Raw genomic sequence first — 20,677 nt, forward strand, 5'->3', positions numbered from 1 at the left:
CGTGCAGATATTGCGCATGCGCTAACACACTAACATAGCCAGATTGTGTACTGGGCGGTATACGCAGCGGGGACCTTACATGCAAGGTCTTGCTCCTATTTCTTAAATGATGTCTACTGATGGAATGTTATCATATAATCTATGCTAGGATAACTCCTCTTCATTTTAATTATAGCATAGCATGTTTGGTGCTAACCTAGACTCTGTTGATGTTGATGGATTCATTGTTCTGCCTTCTGTGTTTCTTGAGCAGAATTTTTTTGTTGTGGCTCGTCTTTTTCTATCAACTGCTCACTTGCACCTGAGCCTGATCAGATGGCTTTTTACTTGTAGAGCAAGCTCCTCATAGTATGCATTTAATGCATGCTGTCAACAATAATATTTTCATTCTGATTTAAATTGGACAAAAATTTAAATCAAATATACAGTAATCCTCACTGTCAGATCATTGGTTTTCCAAACATAGAATTGGTCATTTCATTAATCACAGCAAGATTTATCTATTCGTATTTTTAACCTGATTAAACCATCACTGCTATGCTTAAAAATTCAAACTGTGACGAGAATTCGTTAATTTTACATGTGCACATTTGCTTGTTTTAAGAAAATAGCATCGTCTAATGATGATTCACACGGTTTTCCAAGCGGTAGAGACACAATATGCCTATCGCACACGGTTCCTACCGCTGCGCATACTCACTACTGCGCCAAACATCGACATTGAGCGCGACACTGCGCATACAATCATAATCACCAACACTACATCCATAAAAACTAACCTTATTTAATATCCGACTCTATTACCTAACCCTAACTGAATTCTGAAGTTATTAGTAAAATCTGTGTTCTAAATTAGAATGCAATACCACTCTACTCTCTACTATCTCCTTTTTAAATTTTAGGCTTTTAGTTTAGTTTTATCCAATTCATCTGCAATTCACAATGTGGCGCACACATCGTGAACAGAAAACAGGTGATACATTCAAACTGCACGTGCGTAAATATCAATGAAAGTGTCAATGACACTGTAGCTCTCCACAAAAAAGGACACAAATGAGTGAGTGAGAAGAAGTCAGTTTTAATTGTGCAACCATCGACGTACATTATAGAAACGAAGAGTATATGTACATGCCTCTTCAAAAATAACATGGAACATCCAGTATTCATAAATAGCAGTCAGCTAAACCGTCTGTCTTTAATGTGTGACACACTTGACCAAGTGCTCGTGAAAAAACTACAACATTAACAAGTGCCGTAGAGCGACAGCGCTCATCTGACGGCAGTGTGTTCTGATGCCTAACACTCACGGGCAAACGAATCAAGAGCACCCTCCATCCGCCGCGTTCGCTCTCCCTCGTGGTCTCTCATTCTTCTCTTTCGCTCTCTCGCTCTTGCTATCTCTTCCCTTCGCGCTCTCTCTCTCCCTCTCTCTCTCAACTCGATCACACTCTCGCTCTCTCTCGCTCTCCGCCTCGATCACACACTCTCTCTCTCTCTCTCTTCTCTCTCTTCTCTCTCTCTCTCTCTCTCTCTCTCTCTCTCTCTCTCTCTCTCTCTCCTTGCTCTCTCTTTCCCTTCACGCTCTCTCTCTCCCTCTCTCTCTCTCGCCGCTCACACTCACTCTCCCTCGTTGTCTCTCTCTTTCTTTGTCTTTGTCTATCTCTCTCTTTCTCTCCCCTCTCTCTCTCTCTCTCTCTCTCTCTCTCTCTCTCTCTCTCTCTCTCTCTCTCTTTCTCTCTCACTCTTTTCGCGCGCTCTCTCTCTCTCGCTCTCTCACTCTTTCGCGCGCTCTTTTCTCTTTCTCTCTCTCTCTCTCTTCGTCGCTCTCTCTTCCCCTCTCTCTCTCTCTCTCTCTCTCTCTTCTCTCTCTCTCTCTCTCTCTCTCTCACTATCTCTCTCTCTCTCTTCCTCTCTCTCTCTTCTCTCTCTCTCTCTCTCTCTCTCTCTCTCTCTCTCTCTCTCTCTTCTCTCTCTCACGCTCTCTCTCTCTCACTCTCTTCCCTCGTTCTCTCTCTCCCCTCTCTCTCAATTTCTCTCTTTCTCGAGGTGGTAGCGCTGCCGGACGAGGCCTGTATGACTGATTGCGTCTATCAGACTGATTGTCTGATGGTCTTCTAACCCTAGCAAGAACGCGTTTCGTGGAGCTAAGCAAGCGTAACGTTTTTATATACTTCACATATATGTTTATACTATAGTATATGCTTCCATTCGGTGGCCACTCCGGCAGCCCATGTTATACTATGTTAACTCGGTGTTTCCAGCAGCGGCCAGCGATGCGTAGAAAATTGTGAAAAATTGCTCTAAAAAGCTGTTTGTCCAGCAGACAAGCTACCTGACAGATCTACTTGTCCTCCGTGGAAATGGACAAGTACGAACAAACGGAGAGCCCTTATTTCAAACACTGCGATGGTAACAGGAGCCTTCTCGAAGAAATGTTCGTTGGGATCGTTATGAAAGTTGCCACGAGATGGCGCGTACGTTGGTAGCTGGAAGCTTCCATCGTACGTAGTATAGTAACAACTATTTGCAAGAGAGAATAGGTAAGCACTCGCCCATTTACCTACACAAGTCTAGAGGCTGAAATAGAGAGCTGCCACCTGTACCTAATTTAACGCAGGCAAAAACTACACCATACTATCACCACCACATGCACTGGCAGTGGCCAACTGGCAGTGGCATATTAACACACTGAGACAGTACAGAATGCCATAGAAATTATACGATTTAAGGAGCATAAACCTTCTTCAAGCAAATTTAGCTTTTGAAATTTCACTGTGACATTGTAGCCTCATCCAGGCATGTATAGATTCTACTAGCAAACCCAGCAGTCAAATTCTTTCTAACACAGTAACAGTTAACAAATCCATGTTTAAATCCCTCCTCTTGAGGGTCAAATGTTATCAGACACTTACTCTTCGCACCGTCAGTGGAAAGCACATTTCATGCGTCCTTCAATAAAGCCATAAAAATGCTAGGTCACCGCTGAAACAAAAATTTTCAATCCGTTCGTCACACCATGTCCTCAGAAAAATGTCTAAAATCTGCCCTGTGCCCCATTGACCATTGACCTTTGACCTTCCTCAATTTCGGACAGTGATGGCTTTCCTACCATGATGCTATACACCGACTATCACGAGCCTAGTCGAGCCGTTTAGATTTGTGGCCGCAATTCTGCATTTCCTCCCTATACCTTAAGTTAAAGGAGGCGAATATTCCCCCTTCTTTTACACCTCTTGACCTTTAGACTTTAAACCCCAGCTTCAACATCCCAACTCGTTTTCGGATTACCCCCCACGTCCCAACTTTCGAATCCGTACGTCGAGCCGTTTAGATTTGTGCCCAAACTGTTGACGGACGCACGGACGCTCGCACGCGACGCGTACGATCATGCGCATTCTACAAGCTGCATCTGACTATGTCAGACGACAGCTAAAAAATAGAGAATACTGTCACAGATGGGCGGACATGCTTCAGATACTTGCACATAAAACGAACTTCAGTGTGCATCGATATGGACTGTAAAAAACTTGCCCAAAACAGTAGTGTACCTGCGCTACATAAATAAGCAGTGTCTTTATGAGACAGCTTCTGTCCACAATATGACTCATCTGACGTACTTATCATTGTGGTAAACCAAGCTTTACATAGAGAATCAGCCGACCAAGCTAAATCACGAACAAAAATGGCCAATAGCAAAAACACAAGAGCCTTCACGTAGTTTAAGGGTCAAGGGCATACGGTAATAACATACAGGGTAAACCTGTAACAGCACAGTATATAATGGAGAACTCCCATTATATAATCTTGTAATTATGTGTAATTTTTTATGTGAAAATAATAAATAATATTATATATAAATTATAAATAATTTATAAACAAAAAAATGAATTATTATAATGAATGAACGAATTATAGTTATTTCACTGCCGACTGTATTATGACTCAGTGACGGGTATGGAGGCAGCCACCTTGTTAAACAAAGGCTCTCATATATAATTATTATAAAAAGTTATTAGAATGGTGTGATAACTAATGCTATTTGTCATTATAGTACGCCTAGAAATTCAACATGTGATATGCTATATTTCTCGGCTGCTATAAAAATAGCTTTGATAGATTTACATAAAGAAAATAGCTACCAGATATGGGAGGTCAGAGAGTTGCGCCCTCACGTACACGCGCCGGCGAGAGCGGCGCGAGCCGAACCACGTTGCAGACAGGGGGTGTAACGCTCAGGCATATACTGCGACCAAGGGGGTTGGCATCACCTGCTACACGTGTTAAGCGAGGGGGTACAACGGCCAGGCCACCGAGGCACAGGGACAGGGAGCCGCCGCTGGATCCGGCGTCACCTCGGGCTCCTATATAAGCAGCCAAGTTCCAATGGTAAAGTCAGTCAGTCACCAGGCTGGTTCACTAGGACCTCAGACTAGGACAGGAAGGAAACCAGGACTTATCCTTTCGGATCAGAGTAAGCACTTCGGAGACAGAGATTGTGTGCCGAGATTCGGAGCAGCTCTGTTCCCGTAGGTTACGTATATTCGGAGACGGAGATTGTGCCGCGAGATTCGGAGCAGCTCGTGTACCCGTAGGTTACGTATATTCGGGACGGAGATTGTGCGCCGAGATTCGGAGCGTCTCTGTCCCGTTGATTACGTATATTTTCGGAGACGGAGATTGTGCCGCCGAATTCGGAGCAGCTCTGTTCCCGTAGGTTACGTATATCGGAGACGGAGATTGTGCGCGAGATTCGGAGCAGCTCTGTTCCCGTAGGTTACGTATATTCGGAGATGGAGATTGTGCGCCGAGATTCGGAGCAGCTCTGTTCCCGTAGGTTACGTGTATTCGGAGATGGAGATTGTGCGCCAAGATTCAGAGCAGCTCTGTTCCCGTAGGTTACGTATATTCGGAGACGGGGATTGTGCGCCGAGATTCGGAGCAGCTCTGTTCCCGTAGGTTACTATATTCGGAGACGGAGATAATGCCGCGAGATTCGGAGCAGCTCTGTTCCCATAGGTTACGTTATTCGGAGATGGAGATGTTGCCGCCAAGATTCAGAGCAGCTCTGTTCCGTAGGTTACGTATATCGGACACCGGGATTGTGCGCCGAGATTCGGAGCAGCTCTGTTCCGTAGGTTACTATTACTATATTCGGAGACGGAGATAATGCGCCGAGATTCAGAGCAGTTAGTATTTACCCGTCATAATGCTACATCTGTGATGCACCGAAATTCGGAGCACTACTGATAGGTCACAGTATAAGATTACGAGTTGAGCACCTACCTCTTAAAAGGTTGTTTATACGAGTACTGTTTATGTTTACGTGCGATAGGTAAAAGACCTATATATATATTTTGTTCATAATAAAAGTTTAGCTAGACTAAACAAGTTACCGCTTCAGTTATTGGTTCTGGAATCTTTCTGCCTGTCGTTGTCATTGTCGGTGTTGGAGTAGAAGAGCGTGAATAATTAATTACTGACACCCGCGCAATCGCCGTCCTCGTAAGGGAGCGAGAAATGATCCCACATTTAATATAAAAATGCACCATCGTGCGCATACTCACTGGTGACCACCCCTAGGGTCAGTCTACACTTACATCTAGTTCCCAATTTCTTCTCTGTAGGTAGAACTGTGCTAATGCTGCATTTGTCGTGGTTATTTCTGTAAATTCGTTCACAAGTTTCTGGCACACTTGCACCTCCGGTACCCCAGAATCAGACTCAGCATCTGAATTCTCAGTAGTAATAGTAATACTATTATCAGAATTAACAATATTATTACGATTCATGTTTGTCGCCTCAAACCGCACAGGTTACGGAAACCCAGTTGCACTCGAACATGCACCAAATATTGTGAACTTTCGATGCAATAACACCACGTAGACGGTCACCACGTCCCTACACCGGCTTCTATACTTTAGTTAATGTAGAGATCGACTTTATATATACAGTCTATAAATCAACGTAAACAGTTGAGCATCAGTTTTCTGTGCGGCATGATTTCGTGATAATGTTGATGTTTTGCCCTGTTTGCGCGAATTTATTAACAGTAGAAGAAGGTCCGAAGTGTTACAGATTTGCTTGCAATACGTGCCCTTATGTTCACAATGTAACGCGAAAGGTACCGTATATATTATCAATAACAAATCGAAGTCTCTAACTATCTATGTCGCACGCCGAAAACAATTTAAAAAATTTAATGCAAAAATTAAGTTGGGCTCTTTTCTGACATTAGAATCTTAAACTTTTTAAACTTAATAATATTAATAGAAGCTCGTGTTATTTGACAACTGGCATGTCACTGCAACATTTACGTGATTACATAGACAAACGTTGATTTTCTTGTCTTGTATAGATTACCAACAGGAAGTATCCTAAGCTAAAGGAGGTGGATGATGTTCTAGGTGGAGCAGCTGCTTGGGAGAATGTTGACTCTACAGCTGGTAAATATTCTGGTTCAAGGATAGAGATGATGTCCAGATTGAGACCTATGTCATTTTCGTCAATGTGTGGGTAGCCCATTTAAAATCGACAGTGGTGTTCTTGAAGGTGTTGTTTGTTCATTTCGATCGAGAAACTATGTCAGTTCACAGGAAGTGTGGAAAAAACTGTGTTTAAGTGACACTACTCGCCCGTTTCCGACTGTTTCTCACCATTTCTACGCGCGATAATTTCCCGTGATCTTCCTGTGCTACGGCCCTCAAATCTATCTGCGTATTTGCGCGCGCCATTTACGGACTGATACTACTTGCTCCGCCGTAAATTACCTGGAAATCCGTTGATATTCGTTGGTTTTTTGGAAAGTCATAAATGAAATAAGAAATAGTGCGCCACTGATGTTGACTGTTCCCTACTGCCCTCTCGCGGCCATCTGGTGATGTATATGAATTTGCCCCCGCCCCCTCTTCCAGCTCCCGCTGGCTGCGCACGTCTGAGTGTCGCTGAGGGCGCGTAAGGGGGTGGTGCATACAGTGGTGATAGCCTGCGCGGTATATACAACCAAGATATGATAGAACCCACGCGAACGCCCATTGTTCCAGTTGTCTGTGTGTCGCTGGGCGCGCCTTGCTAAAATCTGACACGCTCCTGCTGCCGGCCGCGCCGCGCCGCGCCGCGCCGCGCCGGCTGCATACCTTTTATATTATAACTGATGATATTCTATTTCATATTAGAGAAAACTCCACTCTTGCGTTTGTTTATATTCTTCTATGTTTCCTGCACATTCTTCCCGTTCTGTTTGATGCATTCTCTACATTAATAAATATCAGGAGTAGATAATAGGGAAGGAGTGTGACATCAATAAACAAGGGAAATTCTGATTTAATAACAATAATTCTACGGTATAATCAAATATATATTCAATAATGATAATTAATTGAATTACAGCCACTACCTGAAGTATAAGAAGATTTCTTCCCATTTTGCTGGAATAGAATGGTTCTAAATAGAAGTCATGTAGTTTCACTGTTGCTTTCTTAACCTGCACAAAGAACATGAGACAATAGCACAAAATTATTGCTTGAACAACTAAACACTGATGAGGTACGTGAATACGTAACAAAAGTAATGATTTCCAGAAGAAAAAAACAGCCATACTATGAAATTCCAACACAGTGCATCAGGTTTCAATCATTCACAGGTTCACTGTAAAGTTTAATATTTTATTAAATAGGAATATATAAGGTATATAAGGTATACATTATATCTAGGTTTTGCATATATTGGTATTTACTTATTGCAGTGACTAATTACCAAGGCAGCAGTGAAGTACCCAGTGTCACCACCTGCGATGCACTCATACGTTTCATCAAACACTCCTTCTAGATAAGCAAAGGACTTGGGTATCACCTCTTGGAAGAAAACTATGTCTGGCTTTTCACTAAAATCAAAAACATGGTTAAGAATACATTTTTTTTAACAAAATTTCCATTATTATGATTACTACAATATTCATAATTATTATTATGAGATTTAATGTGACATGCCAGTATTGTTATTATAAAGGTGATTATGTACATACTTTGCAATAACCCTTTGAACACCTTTAGTTCTATTCTTAATGTTATTTGTGTCAAGCCCATCAATATTCCATGATATCAGTTTTAGTCTTTTTGGTTGCTCTGGTACTGATGATGATGCAGTACTGAAAGAAGATGCACCATTATATAGTAAACTTACATCACTTAATCAATCTGCAATCCGAAAGTCGAAAAGCAAAGTATATGAAAGCCCAAAATGCAAGAATCATAATGATATTATCTCCAAAGAAGACAAGAATTAAAGAACATTAATAACAGAAAATCAACAGTTTGTTAATTAAATCTCCTCTGGTGAGATATTGTGCATGCGCTAACACACTAACATAGCCAGATTGTGTACTGGCTGGTATATGCAGCGGGGACCTTACATGCAAGGTATTCCTCCTATTTCTTAAATGATGTCTACTGATGGAATTTTATCATATAAATCTATGCTAGGATAACTCCTCTTCATTTTAATTATAGCATAGCATGTTTGGTGCTAACCTAGACTCTGTTGATGTTGATGGATTCATTGTTCTGCCTTCTGTGTTTCTTGAGCAGAATTTTTTCTGTTGTGGCTCGTCTTTTTCTATCAATTGCTCACTTGCACCCTGAGCCTGATCAGATGGCTTTTTACTTGTAGAGGCAAGCTCTTCATAGTATGCATTTAATGCATGCTGTCAACAATAATATTTTCATTCTGATTAAATTGGAAAAATTTAAAATTCACAATATACAGTAATCCTCACTGTCAGATCATTGTGGTTTTCCAAACATAGAATTGGTCATTTCATTAATCACAGCATAGATTTATCCTATTCGTATTTTTAACCTGATTAAACCATCACTGCTATGCTTAAAAATTCAAACTGTGACGAGAATTCGTTAATTTTACATGTGCACATTTGCTTGTTTTAAGAAAATAGCATCGTCTAATGATGATTCACACGTTTTCCAAGCGGTAGAGATCACAATGCCTATCGCACACGGTTCCTACCTGGCTGCGCATACTCATACTGCGCCAAATCCGACATTGAGGGACACTGGCATACAAATCATAATCACCAACACTCCATCCATAAAACTAACCCTTATTTAATATCTGACTCTTAACCTAACCCTAACTGAATTCTGAAGTTATTAGTAAAATCTGTGTCCTAAATTAGAATGCAATACCACTCTACTCTCTACTATCTCCTTTTTAAATTTTAGGCTTTTAGTTTAGTTTTATCCAATTCATCTGCAATTCCACAAGTTGGCACACATCGTGAACAGAAAACAGGTGATACAATTCAAATGCCACGTGGTAAATATCAATGAAAGTGTCAATGACACTGTAGCTCTCCACAAAAAAGGACACAAATGAGTGAGTGAGAAGAAGTCAGTTTTAATTGTGCAACCATCGACGTACATTATAGAAACGAAGAGTATATGTACTGCCTCTTCAAAAATAACATGGAACATCCAGTATTCATAAATAGCAGTCAGCTAAACCGTCTGTCTTTAATGTGTGACCACTTGACCAAATGGTGAAAAAACTACAACATAACAAGTGCCGTAGAGCGACAGCGCTCATCTGACGGCAGGTGTTCTGATGCTAAACTCAGGGGCAAACGAATCAAGAGCACCCTCCCATCGCCGCGTTCGCTCTCCCTCGTGGTCTCTCATTCTTTCTCTTTCGCTCTCTCGCTCTTGCTATCTCTTCCCTTCGCGCTCTCTCTCTCCCTCTCTCTCTCACTCGATCACACTCTCGCTCTCTCTCGCTCTCGCTCGATCACACACTCTCTCTCTCTCTCTCTTCTCTCTCTTCTCTCTCTCTCTCTCTCTCTCTCTCTCTCTCTCTCTCTCTCTCTCTCTCTTGCTCTCTCTGTTCCCTTCACGCTCTCTCTCTCCCTCTCTCTCTCTCGCTCGCTCACACTCACCTCTCCCTCGTTGCTCTCTCTCTTTCTTGTTCTTTGTCTATCTCTCTCTTTCTCTCCCTCTCTCTCTCTCTCTCTCTCTCTCTCTCTCTCTCTCTCTCTCTCTCTCTCTCTCTTTCTCTCTCACTCTTTTCGCGCGCTCTTCTCTCTCGCTCTCTCACTCTTTCGCGCGCTCTTCTTCTCTTTCTCTCTCTCTCTCTCTTCTCGCTCCTCTCTTCCCCTCTCTCTCTCTCTCTCTCTCTCTCTCTCTCTCTCTCTCTCTCTCTCTCTCTCCTATCTCTCTCTCTCTCTTCCTCTCTCTCTCTTCTCTCTCTCTCTCTCTCTCTCTCTCTCTCTCTCTCTCTCTCTCTTCTCTCTCTCACGCTCTCTCTCTCTCTCACATCTCTCCCTCGTTCTCTCTCTCCCCTCTCTCTCAATTTCTCTCTTTCTCGAGGTGGTAGCGCTGGCCGGACGAGGCCTTGTATGACTGATCTGTCTATCAGACTGATTGTCTGATGGTCTTCTAACCCTAGCAAGGACCGTTTCGTGGAGCCTAGCAAGGCGTAAACGTTTTTATATACTTCACTATATGTTTATACTATAGTATATGTTCATTCGGTGGCACTCCGGCAGCCCATGTTATACTATGTTAACTCGGGTTTCCAGCAGCGGCCAGCGATGGTTAGAAAATTGTGAAAAATTGCTCTAAAAAGCTGTTTGTCCAGCAGACAAGCTACCTGACAGATCTACTTGTCCTCCGTGGAAATGGACAACGTACGCAACCAAGGGAGAGCCCTTATTTCAACACTGCGATGGTAACAGGAGCCTTCTCTCGAAGAAATGTTTCGTTGGGATCGTTATGAAAGTTGCCACGAGATGCGGCGTACGTTGGTAGCTGGAAGCTTCCATCGTACGTAGTATGAGTAACAACTATTTGCAAGAGAGAATAGGTAAGCACTCGCCCATTTACCCTACCACAAGTCTAGAGGCTGAAATAGAGAGCTGCCACCTGTACCTAATTTAACGCAGGCAAAAACTACACCATACTATCACCACCACACTGCACTGGCAGTGGCCACCTGGCAGTGGCATATTAACACACTGACAGTACAGAATGCCATAGAAATTATACGAGTTTTAAGGAGCATAAACCTTCTTCAAGCAAATTTAGCTTTTGAAATTTCACTGTGACATTGTAGCCTCATCCAGGCATGTATAGATTCTACTAGCAAACCCAGCAGTCAAATTCTTTCTAACACAGTAACAGTTAACAAATCCATGTTTAAATCCCTCCTCTTGAGGGTCAAATGTTATCAGACACTTACTCTTCGCACCGGTCAGTGGAAAGCCACATTTCATGGTCCTTTCAATAAAGCCATAAAAATGCTAGGTCACCGCTGAACAAAAAGTTTTCAATCGTTCGTCACACCATGTCCTCAGAAAATGTCTAAAATCTGCCCTGTGCCCCATTGACCATTGACCTTTGACCTGTGACCTCCAATTTCGGCACAGTGATGGCTTTTCCTACCATGATGCTATACACCGACTATCACGAGCCTAGTCGAGCCGTTTAGATTTTGTGGCCGCAATTCTGCATTTCCTCCCGTATACCTTAAGTTAAGGAGGGAATATTCCCCTTCTTTTACACCTCTTGACCTTTAGACCTTTAACCCCAGCTTCAACATCCCAACTCGTTTTCGGATTACCCCCCCACGTCCCAACTTTCGAATCCGTACGTCGAGCCGTTTAGATTTGTGCCCAACTGTTGACGGACGCACGGACGCTCGCACGGACGGACGATCATGCGATTCTACAAGCTGCATCTGACTATGTCAGACGAGCTAAAAATAGAGAATACTGTCACAGATGGGCCGGACATGCTTCAGATAACTTGCACATAAAACGAACTTCAGTTGCATCGATACTGACTTGTAAAAAACTTGCCAAAACAGTAGTGTACTGGCTACAATAAATAAGCAGTTGTCTTTATGAGCAGCTTCTGTCCACAATATGACTCATCTGACGTACTTATCATTTGTGGTAAAACCAAGCTTTACATAGAGAATCAGCCGCCACCAAGCTAAATCACGAACAAAAATGGCCAATAGCAAAAACACAAGAGCCTTCACGTAGTTTAAGGTCAGAGGGCATAGCGTAATAACATACAGGGGTAATACCTGTAACAGCACAGTATATAATGGGAGAACTCCCATTATATAGATCTGAATTATGTGTAATTTTTTATGTGAAAATAATAAATAATATTTATATATAAATTATAAATAATTTATAAACAAAAAATGAATTATTTATAATGAATGAACGAATTTATAGTTATTTTCACTGCCGCTGTATTAGACTTCAGTGACGGGTATGGAGGCAGCCACCTTGTAAACAAAGGCTCTCATATATAATTATTATAAAAGTATATTAGAATGGGTGATAACTATGTATTTGTCATTATTAGTACGCCTAGAAATTTCAACATCGTGATATTGCCTATATTTCTCGTGCTATATAAGATAGCTTTGATAGTTTTTACATAAAGAAAATAGCTACCAGATATGGAGCGTAGAGAGTTGCGCCCTCGACGTACACGCGCGCGGCGAGAGCGCGCGAGCCAGAACCACTGCAGACCAGGGGGTGTAACGCATCAGGCATATACTGGACAAGGGGGTTGCATCACCTGCTAACACTGTGTTTAAGCGAGGGGCGTCACCTGCCGAGGCACCCAGAGCACGCGGACAGGAGCGCGCCGCGACTGGCATCCTGCGTCACCTCGAGGCCTCCTATATAAGGCAGCCAAGTTCCAATGTAAACGCTCAGTCAGGTCACCCAGGCTGGTTCACTAGACCGTCAGACTAGGACCAGGAAGGAAACCGGACTTATCCTTTCGGATCAGAGTAAGCACTTCGGAGGACAGAGATTGTGTGCCGAGATTCGGAGCAGCATCTGTTCCCGTATGTTACGTATATTCGAGCACGGAGATATGTGCCCGCCGGAGATTCGGAGCAGCTCTTACCGTAGTTACTATATTCGGCGACGGAGATTGTGCGCCGAGATTCGGAAGCGTCTCTGTCCCGTATGATACGAGTATTTGTTGGAGACGGAGAGTGTGTGCGCCGGATTTCGGAGAGAGCTCTTTCCCGTAGGTTAGTATATCTGCGGACTGGAGATTGTGCCGCCGAGATTCGGAGGCAGCTCTGTTCCCGTAGGTTACGTATATTCGGAGATGGAGATTGGTGCGCCAGATTCGGAGCAGCCGTCTGTTCCCCGTAGGTTACGTGTATTCCGAGATGGAGGTTCGCGTGCGCCAAGATTCAGAGCAGTCTCTGCTTCCGTAGGTTACGTATATTCGGGAAGACGGATTGTGCGCCGAGATTCGGAAGGCAGCTCTGTTTCCGTAGGTTACTTATATTCGGAGACGGAGATAATGCCGCCGAGATTCGGAGCAGCTCTGTTGCCAATAGGTTACGTGATTCGGAGATGAGATGTGCTGCGTGCCAAGATTCAGACACTCTCGTTCCCCGTACGGTTACGCTAATATTAGGAACCCCGGGATTGGTGCGCCGGAGATTGGAGCCAGCTCTCTGTTCCCGTAGGTTACAATATCGGAGCGGAGATAAGGCCGCCGCAGAAATCAGAGCAGTTAGTTATTTACCCGTCATAATGCTACTTCTGTGATGCACCGAAATTCGGAAGCACTACTACTAGGTCACAGTATATAGATTTACGAGTTGAGCACCTACTCGTTAAAAGGTGTTATAGCGAGTACTCGTTATGTTTACGACGGCGATAGGTAAAAGACTATATATATAATTTTGTCTCATAATAAAGTTTAGCCTAGACTAAACAACGTACCGACTTCAGCTTATTGCGTATCTTGGCAATTCTTGCCTCGTCGTTGTCCATTGTCGCGTGTTGGAGTAGAATGACGTGATAATTAATTACGTGACACCCGCGCAACTCGCCGTCTCGTAAAGGGTGCGAGAAATGATCCACATGTTAATCTAAAATGCCCATCGTGGCATACTCACTGGTGACCTAACCCTAGGGTTCAGTCTACACTTACATTAGTTCCCAATTCTCTCTGCTGTAGGTTAGAACTGTCTAATGCTGCGATGTGTTGCGTGGGTTAAGTGGTCGGTGTAAAAGTCGTGCGACAGTTCTGGCACACTTGCACCTCGACGCGTACCCGCAGAATCAGACTCAAGCAGTCTGAATCTCCAGTATAAGTAGTAATACTATTATCAGAATTAACAATTATTACGGATTCATGCTGTTGTCGGCCTCAAACCGCCAACTAGGTTTACGGAACCAGCTTGCACCTCGAACATGCCACCAAATATTGTGAATTTCGATGCAAACCACCACGTAGACGCGTCACCACGTCCTACACCGGCTTCTATACTTTAGTTAATGTCTAGCAGATCGACTTTTATATACAGTCTATAAATCACGTAAACAGTTGCAGCATCAGTTTCTGTGCGGCTATGTGAATTCGTGATAATGTTGATGGTTTTGCCCTGTTTGCCGCGAATTTATAAAGTAAGAGAGAAGTCCGAGGTGTTACAAGATTTGCTTGCAATAACGTGCCACTTATGTTCACAACTGTAACGCGCAAAGCGTACCGATATATATATATCAATAACAAATCGAAGTCTCTAACTATCTATGTCGCCACGCCGAAAACAATTTAAAAATTTAATGCAAAAATTAAGTTGGGCTCTTTTCTGACATTTAGAATCTTAAACTTTTTTAAACTTAATAATATTAATAGAAGCTCGTGTTATTTGACAACTGCATGTCACTGCAACATTTACGTGATTACATAGACAAACGTTGATTTCTTGTCTTGTATAGATTACCAACAGGAAGTATCCTAAGCTAAAGAGGTGGATGATGTTCTAGGTGGACCAGCTGCTTGGGAATGTTGACTCTACAGCTGGTAAATATTCTTGGTTCAAGGATAGAGATGTATGTCAGATGTATTGAGACCTATGTCATTTTCGCAAATGTGTGGGTGTTAGCCATTTAAAATCGACAGTTGTGCTCTTGAAGGTGTTGTTTGTCATTTCGAATCGAGCAAACTAGTCAGTTCACATGGAAGTGTGGAAAAAACTGTGTTTAGATGACCACTTACTCGCCCGTTACGGACTGTTTACTCACCATTTTCTACGCGCGATTAATTTCCCGTGATCTTCCTGTGCTACGGCCCTCAATCTTAGCGGTCATTTGCCGCGCGCCATTTACGGGATGATACTACTTGCCGTCCGCCTAAATTACCTGGAAATCCTGCTTGATATTCGTTTGGTTTTCTCTGGAAAGTCATAAATGAAATAAGAAATAGTACGGCCACTGATGTTAGACTGTTCCCTACTGCCCTCTCGCGGGCATCTGGTGATCGTATATGAATTTGCCCCCGCCCCCTCTTCCAGTCGCCGCTGGCCTGCCGCACGTCTGAGTGTCGCTGAGGGCGCGTAAGGGGGGGTGCATACAGTGTGATAGCCTGCGCGGTTATTACACCAAGATTATTGATAAAACCCACCGAAACGCCCATGTTTCAGTTGTCTGTGTGTCGCTGGCGCGCCTTCCTAACATTTCTGACTACGCTCCTGCTGCCCGGCCGCCGCCGCGCCGGCTGGTCATAAACTTTTATATTATAACTCGATGTCGATATTCTATTTCATATTAGAAAAAACTCCACTCTTCGTTTGTTTATATTCTTCTATGTTCCTGCGACATCTTCCGCGTTTCTGTTTTATGCATTCTCTACATTAATAATATCAGGATAGATAATAGGGAGAGTGTGACATCAATAAACAAGGAAATTCGTCAGTTTACTATGCTTATAATACCTACGATTTTACTACTCGTGAACTCTCCAACTTGAGCCTCAAATTCAGACACAGTACATTCGCCTAGCATCGTGCGAAATCGTTTCCTCGTATACACCCGCAATCCGGAGATACAGATTAAAACGTACGACACGATTCTCCATTCTTTGGCCATCAATCCAAAGCCATTGCGCACCTCTAATTCAAACAAAAGGCAGCTACCTAACGCGCTATTGCTAACTCGGCGAGGCATGTGGCTCGCTGGGAGATTAGGCATCAACACTCGGCGAGATAACCTTTGACCCGGTACACAGCTACACAGGCATACCGGCGTACAGCAGCCACCTCTGCACATACCTGGCATGCCTTCACGCACGCACGCCAACCGCAATCAGCAGCAGCTGATCGGGCTCAAATCTCCCAGCGAACCACATTGCCCGCCGAGTTAGCAAGCTGTGGTTAGGTAGCTGCCTTTTGGTTTAATAGAGGCGGGCAATGGGCTTGGATTGATGGCCAAAGAATGGATAATCGTGTCGTACGTTTTAGTCTGTATCTCCGGATTGGTTGTGTAAACGAGGAAACAATTTCGCACGATGCTAGGCGAATGTACTGTGTACGATTTGAGCTGAAGTTGGATGAGTTACGCGTAGTAAATCGTAGGTATTTTAAGGCTAGTAAATGACGAATTTCCCTTGTTTATTGATGTCACACTCCTTCCCTATTATCTACTCCTGATAAATATATATCTATATTTAGGGTTAGGATTAGGGTTATGGTTAGGATTAGGGTTAGGGTTAGGATTAGGGTTTGGGTTAGGGTCAGGGTATTCGGCAGGAATATTTATATATTTTTTACATTTTTATCTTGTTTAAATTTTTAAATTTTCAACTTTTTCCATTTCTTTGGCCGTGCAGTTTCAAAACAGACCGTGCAAATCACGGCTGCACGGCTCGCTGGCTGATACGCATACATACACACCGACAGACACACTAATAGACAGTCTTGCACATACAAACAGACATGCATATACACACACACACACACACACACACACGCACACACATACGCAGACATATCTATATATTCATGCATTCGACAAATCGTTTCTCCCTTCGTGCTGCCGCTGGCTGGTTGTCACGCGCCTTGCTCTTGCTCGCGTAGACTACAGCAAAGACGCGCCTGTATATTATGAGTTCCTTCAGTAACAGTACCGTACAGTATCGACCGCGACACGGCAAACGTTTCAACATTTCACCCGTAGGTACGTGCGGGGCCACGCCGATGCGAATTTTTGCATGTATATATATATACACTCAATATATTTTTCTCTGCATATATTTCTATATATACACATATATATATTTATTTATATGATCTATATATATAGCTCAGTTGCTATATATAACCACGTACATAGTATATATATATATATCGTAGTGGCGCCATCTATCGGAGAAAAAAATCGTCTTGTATTACTGGACATCTCTATCCTCGAGGCTTGAGCCAATATTCTAGCTCTCCCTCCGAGCTTCGGAATGTTATATGTGGCACAGAAACAGTTCAGGCCGTCGATCCATATACAAACCACATACCAAAAATGTATTCACAAATGTCTATGTGTAACAAAATAATCTCGCAAAACATGTTTATAACTTTTTTTCAATTACAAAATCATGCATGTCATTTGAGGATACATAGAAATGAGAGGAATGATTTTAGCCAGGCACATACAGTCAATTTCCAGTTGTGAAACCGACAATAGTCTGAGCATGCTGTGCTTTTTACATAATTTTTATAAATTGTTGATTTATAATAGTTATTAATTAATACAAATATAGCTTAAATTAAGATACCTGAACTATATTAACATTAGTTGTTTTTGTATTGCCTAGGTTACTCTTCAATCTGAAAACATGTAAATATGGCAGAGCTCATTCTAAAGATGTTGTTTAGACAAAGATGTTGAAAGACAAAGTTATTGATGTATTTTAAAGAGTTGTGTTTTTTTTCTTTTTCTTGCAGAGCCATGCCCTAAATGCTCCCACCCTAGAGCGTACTTTATGCAGATACAGACACGGTCGGCCGATGAACCGATGACGACATTCTACAAGTGTTGTGACCCGCATTGTGGCCACAGGTGGAGAGAGTAGGCAGTGGAAGAACAGTACCAGGGGAAGATGGTCATAATCACGTGTATTATTGCCGCACTTATTAACTGACCAGTGGTATTAAACGTGTTGAATACTTTGTATCATTATTGGTCATATTTCATACTGTGAGTGTACAAGAGAGAAGTCATCATTCCCCGTTGGGAGAGGATCAAGTACACAGTGAGAGAGAGAGTCTTAGTGTCGTATAAGACAACATGAAGTTGAAAGAGCTCGAAGGCGCTCTGCAGGAGCTGGAACTCTTCCGATCACCGAAACTGCTGCTCGAGCAATACCCCACACGGCCTCACATCGCTGCCTGCATGCTGCACACCATCGACAATCGCTACGGCGACATCGAAGGCAAACTTGTCGCCGACCTCGGCTGTGGTTGTGGGGTGCTAACCATCGGAACTGTGCTGCTTGGAGCCGGTCTATCTGTTGGTTTCGACATTGACGACGAGGCTCTGGAGATATGTGCTCAGAACTGTGTCGAATTTGAAAGTGGCAATATAGAGCTGATACAATGCGATGTCACTCAGTTCGAGGACGAAGGTTCGACGTGGAGTAACAAGTTTGACACGGTCATCATGAATCCGCCATTCGGAACAAAGCATAATAAAGGCATGGACGTACTGTTCCTCAAACATGGCTTGTCTATGGCGAAGACAGCTGTCTACTCTTTACATAAGACTTCGACGAGAGCACACATGAAGAAAAAGGCTGCAGAGTGGAAGGTTGACATGGAGGTTATTGCTGAGCTCAGATTTGACCTGCCCAAATCTTACAAGTTCCACAAGAAAGGTTCTGTGGATATCGAAGTAGATTTCATTCGATTCGCACACAAATAATGTTACTGTTGCAAAAGTATTTAACACTTCATTAAATTTTTATGGACATGTGTAACATTTTTGTTTGTAATGCATTGTACATTTTGTTCAATTCACTAAACCATCTTCTAATTCAAGCACATGTGTAAGCAGTTGCATGCGCCACTGCAGAATTTGGATGGGTATACCCCATTACAGATGGTCTTCTATGTGCATTTGCTGGTTGGGTATTTGAATGTTGAGGGAAGGGGGTAAACCAGTGGTCCTCCTGAGACTGCTTTAAATTTGCATGCCTGATTACATAATATCAGGTAATATTACATATATGATTACATTATATTAAATATATGATTACATTATATTACATATATGATTACATTATATTACATATATGATTACATTATATTACATTATATGATTACATTATATTACATATATGATTAGATTATATTACATTATATGATTACATATGATATACACGTATTGGTGTGGATTCATGGCCATTTTATTTCAAATTTCGGAACAGTAGAATCATTATGAGATAGGATGATCATGCAACACGCACGTAAATGCAGCACCTGGATTGCCTGAAGGCGAGAAGAGGGGGGAGAAGGAATGAGGAGGGGGTTTGGTGATGGCTTGCAGGAGAAGCAAAGGCAATAGCAGGAACCACATGAGAAATATTAGGGAATGGAAGAGAGGAGAAGAATTGGGTTAAGGGCAGGGAAATAGTAAAAGTGCCTCCCTTAAGAACATACGGGTGAACAGCGGATACATGAAGGGACAAATACACGTTCGATATGAAATAATGCATTATATATACTCATATATTCTAATAATGAGACAATCATCAGTCAATAAAGAGGAATTATATATAGGAAGAAAACTGAAATTATAAAATAATATATATATAATTATTAATTAATTAATGATAATATATATAACTGGAATTATATATATAAGGAATAGATGCTAGAAGAGTGCATGATGAAGGTTGTGAAAAGACATGTGTATCAACAAGATCATTGACGGGGTTTTTCTTTTTACACGACATTACATATGATCATTCATGTAGGCTGAAATACGAATTTAAAATCACTGTTGAATACAATATATAATATATACCTGTTTCCACCTTCGATTCTCCTCTTTTCCGCGTGCACTGGATCTGGTTCGTTATGTTAGCTGTATGCAAAAGTAAATCTAGCTTTCATATTATGCGCCAATTAAGTGTCCTAACCCTCTAAATTTCTAACTTATGAATATTGAACATGTGATGATGTGGTTGTATCATAGGAATATATATATAGCGACACTAACTATAGTATATTATTTCTATGGGTTGTGCTGTCGTTGCATTTGGTTTAGCAGCAAAAGTAGTTGGCACAAAGCAACACCACGCGCGCTTGCGCAACAAAGTCACACACACACACACAGGTTCGGAGGCATATCCCTAATTTGCTTTGACATATTGATGCAAAATCAATCATGCAATATATTGCATGTTCAAAGACCTAACATCTTTAGAAGTAGCATGCGTGGCATGAACAAATTGCACTTACGCAATGCGGTAGGGAAATTGATTAGGGGAGGTCGGTAGGCGGTTGACAGTTTCCAATCTCGATAGTCTACCGCACGAAATCGTATGGTGTACGGATATGCCTAGTGTTTATAACTTCGTTAGTACTAAACGCAGGCCATTCATAACTATATTATATTCAGACAAGTCGCTCCATCATCATCTGTGTTTTGCGGTATAGCTTCCCTCCGGGGTTGGACATCATAATCCATCCTAGTCTACACATATACATACTAGTCTATGCATCCTAGTAACGCATCCTGTCGTTGGCCCTCCAGCCAATTACATTAATTAATCAATGCAATTTATTATATAATTATTGATATATTTATTCAGGTACCGAAGTACCATTTCCCGCTGTAGGC

At 42.3% G+C, this 20,677-nt stretch overlaps 2 protein-coding genes across 2 annotated transcripts in view; one reads left to right on the forward strand and one right to left on the reverse strand.

Moving 5' to 3' along the window:
* Positions 1 to 14,046, reverse strand: part of LOC106806891 (tyrosyl-DNA phosphodiesterase 2-like) — a gene marked incomplete at its 3' end in the record, with an annotated part of 15,473 nt that extends 1,427 nt beyond the window's left edge. The window contains 5 exon segments of the mRNA XM_014809032.1: positions 7,394 to 7,480; positions 7,753 to 7,879; positions 8,021 to 8,143; positions 8,526 to 8,698; positions 13,992 to 14,046. Coding sequence (XP_014664518.1) covers positions 7,394 to 7,480; positions 7,753 to 7,879; positions 8,021 to 8,143; positions 8,526 to 8,554 — 366 coding nt within the window.
* Positions 6,356 to 19,099, forward strand: LOC106806892 (methyltransferase-like protein 5). Its single transcript, XM_014809034.1, has 2 exons — positions 6,356 to 6,443; positions 17,779 to 19,099. Exon 2 carries the CDS (start codon positions 18,122 to 18,124, stop codon positions 18,752 to 18,754), a length of 633 nt encoding a protein of 210 aa, XP_014664520.1. The 5' UTR covers positions 6,356 to 6,443; positions 17,779 to 18,121; the 3' UTR covers positions 18,755 to 19,099.
* The last annotated feature ends 1,578 nt before the right edge of the window (positions 19,100 to 20,677 follow it).

Source organism: Priapulus caudatus, unplaced genomic scaffold (assembly GCF_000485595.1).
Source record: "Priapulus caudatus unplaced genomic scaffold, Priapulus_caudatus-5.0.1 Scaffold184, whole genome shotgun sequence".
Lineage (NCBI taxonomy): Eukaryota > Metazoa > Priapulida > Priapulimorpha > Priapulimorphida > Priapulidae > Priapulus > Priapulus caudatus.

Coding starts and splice junctions, on each gene's coding strand:
- LOC106806892 (XM_014809034.1), top strand. CDS start 18,122: ATGAAGTTGAAAGAGCTCGAAGGCGCTCTGCAGGAGCTGGAACTCTTC.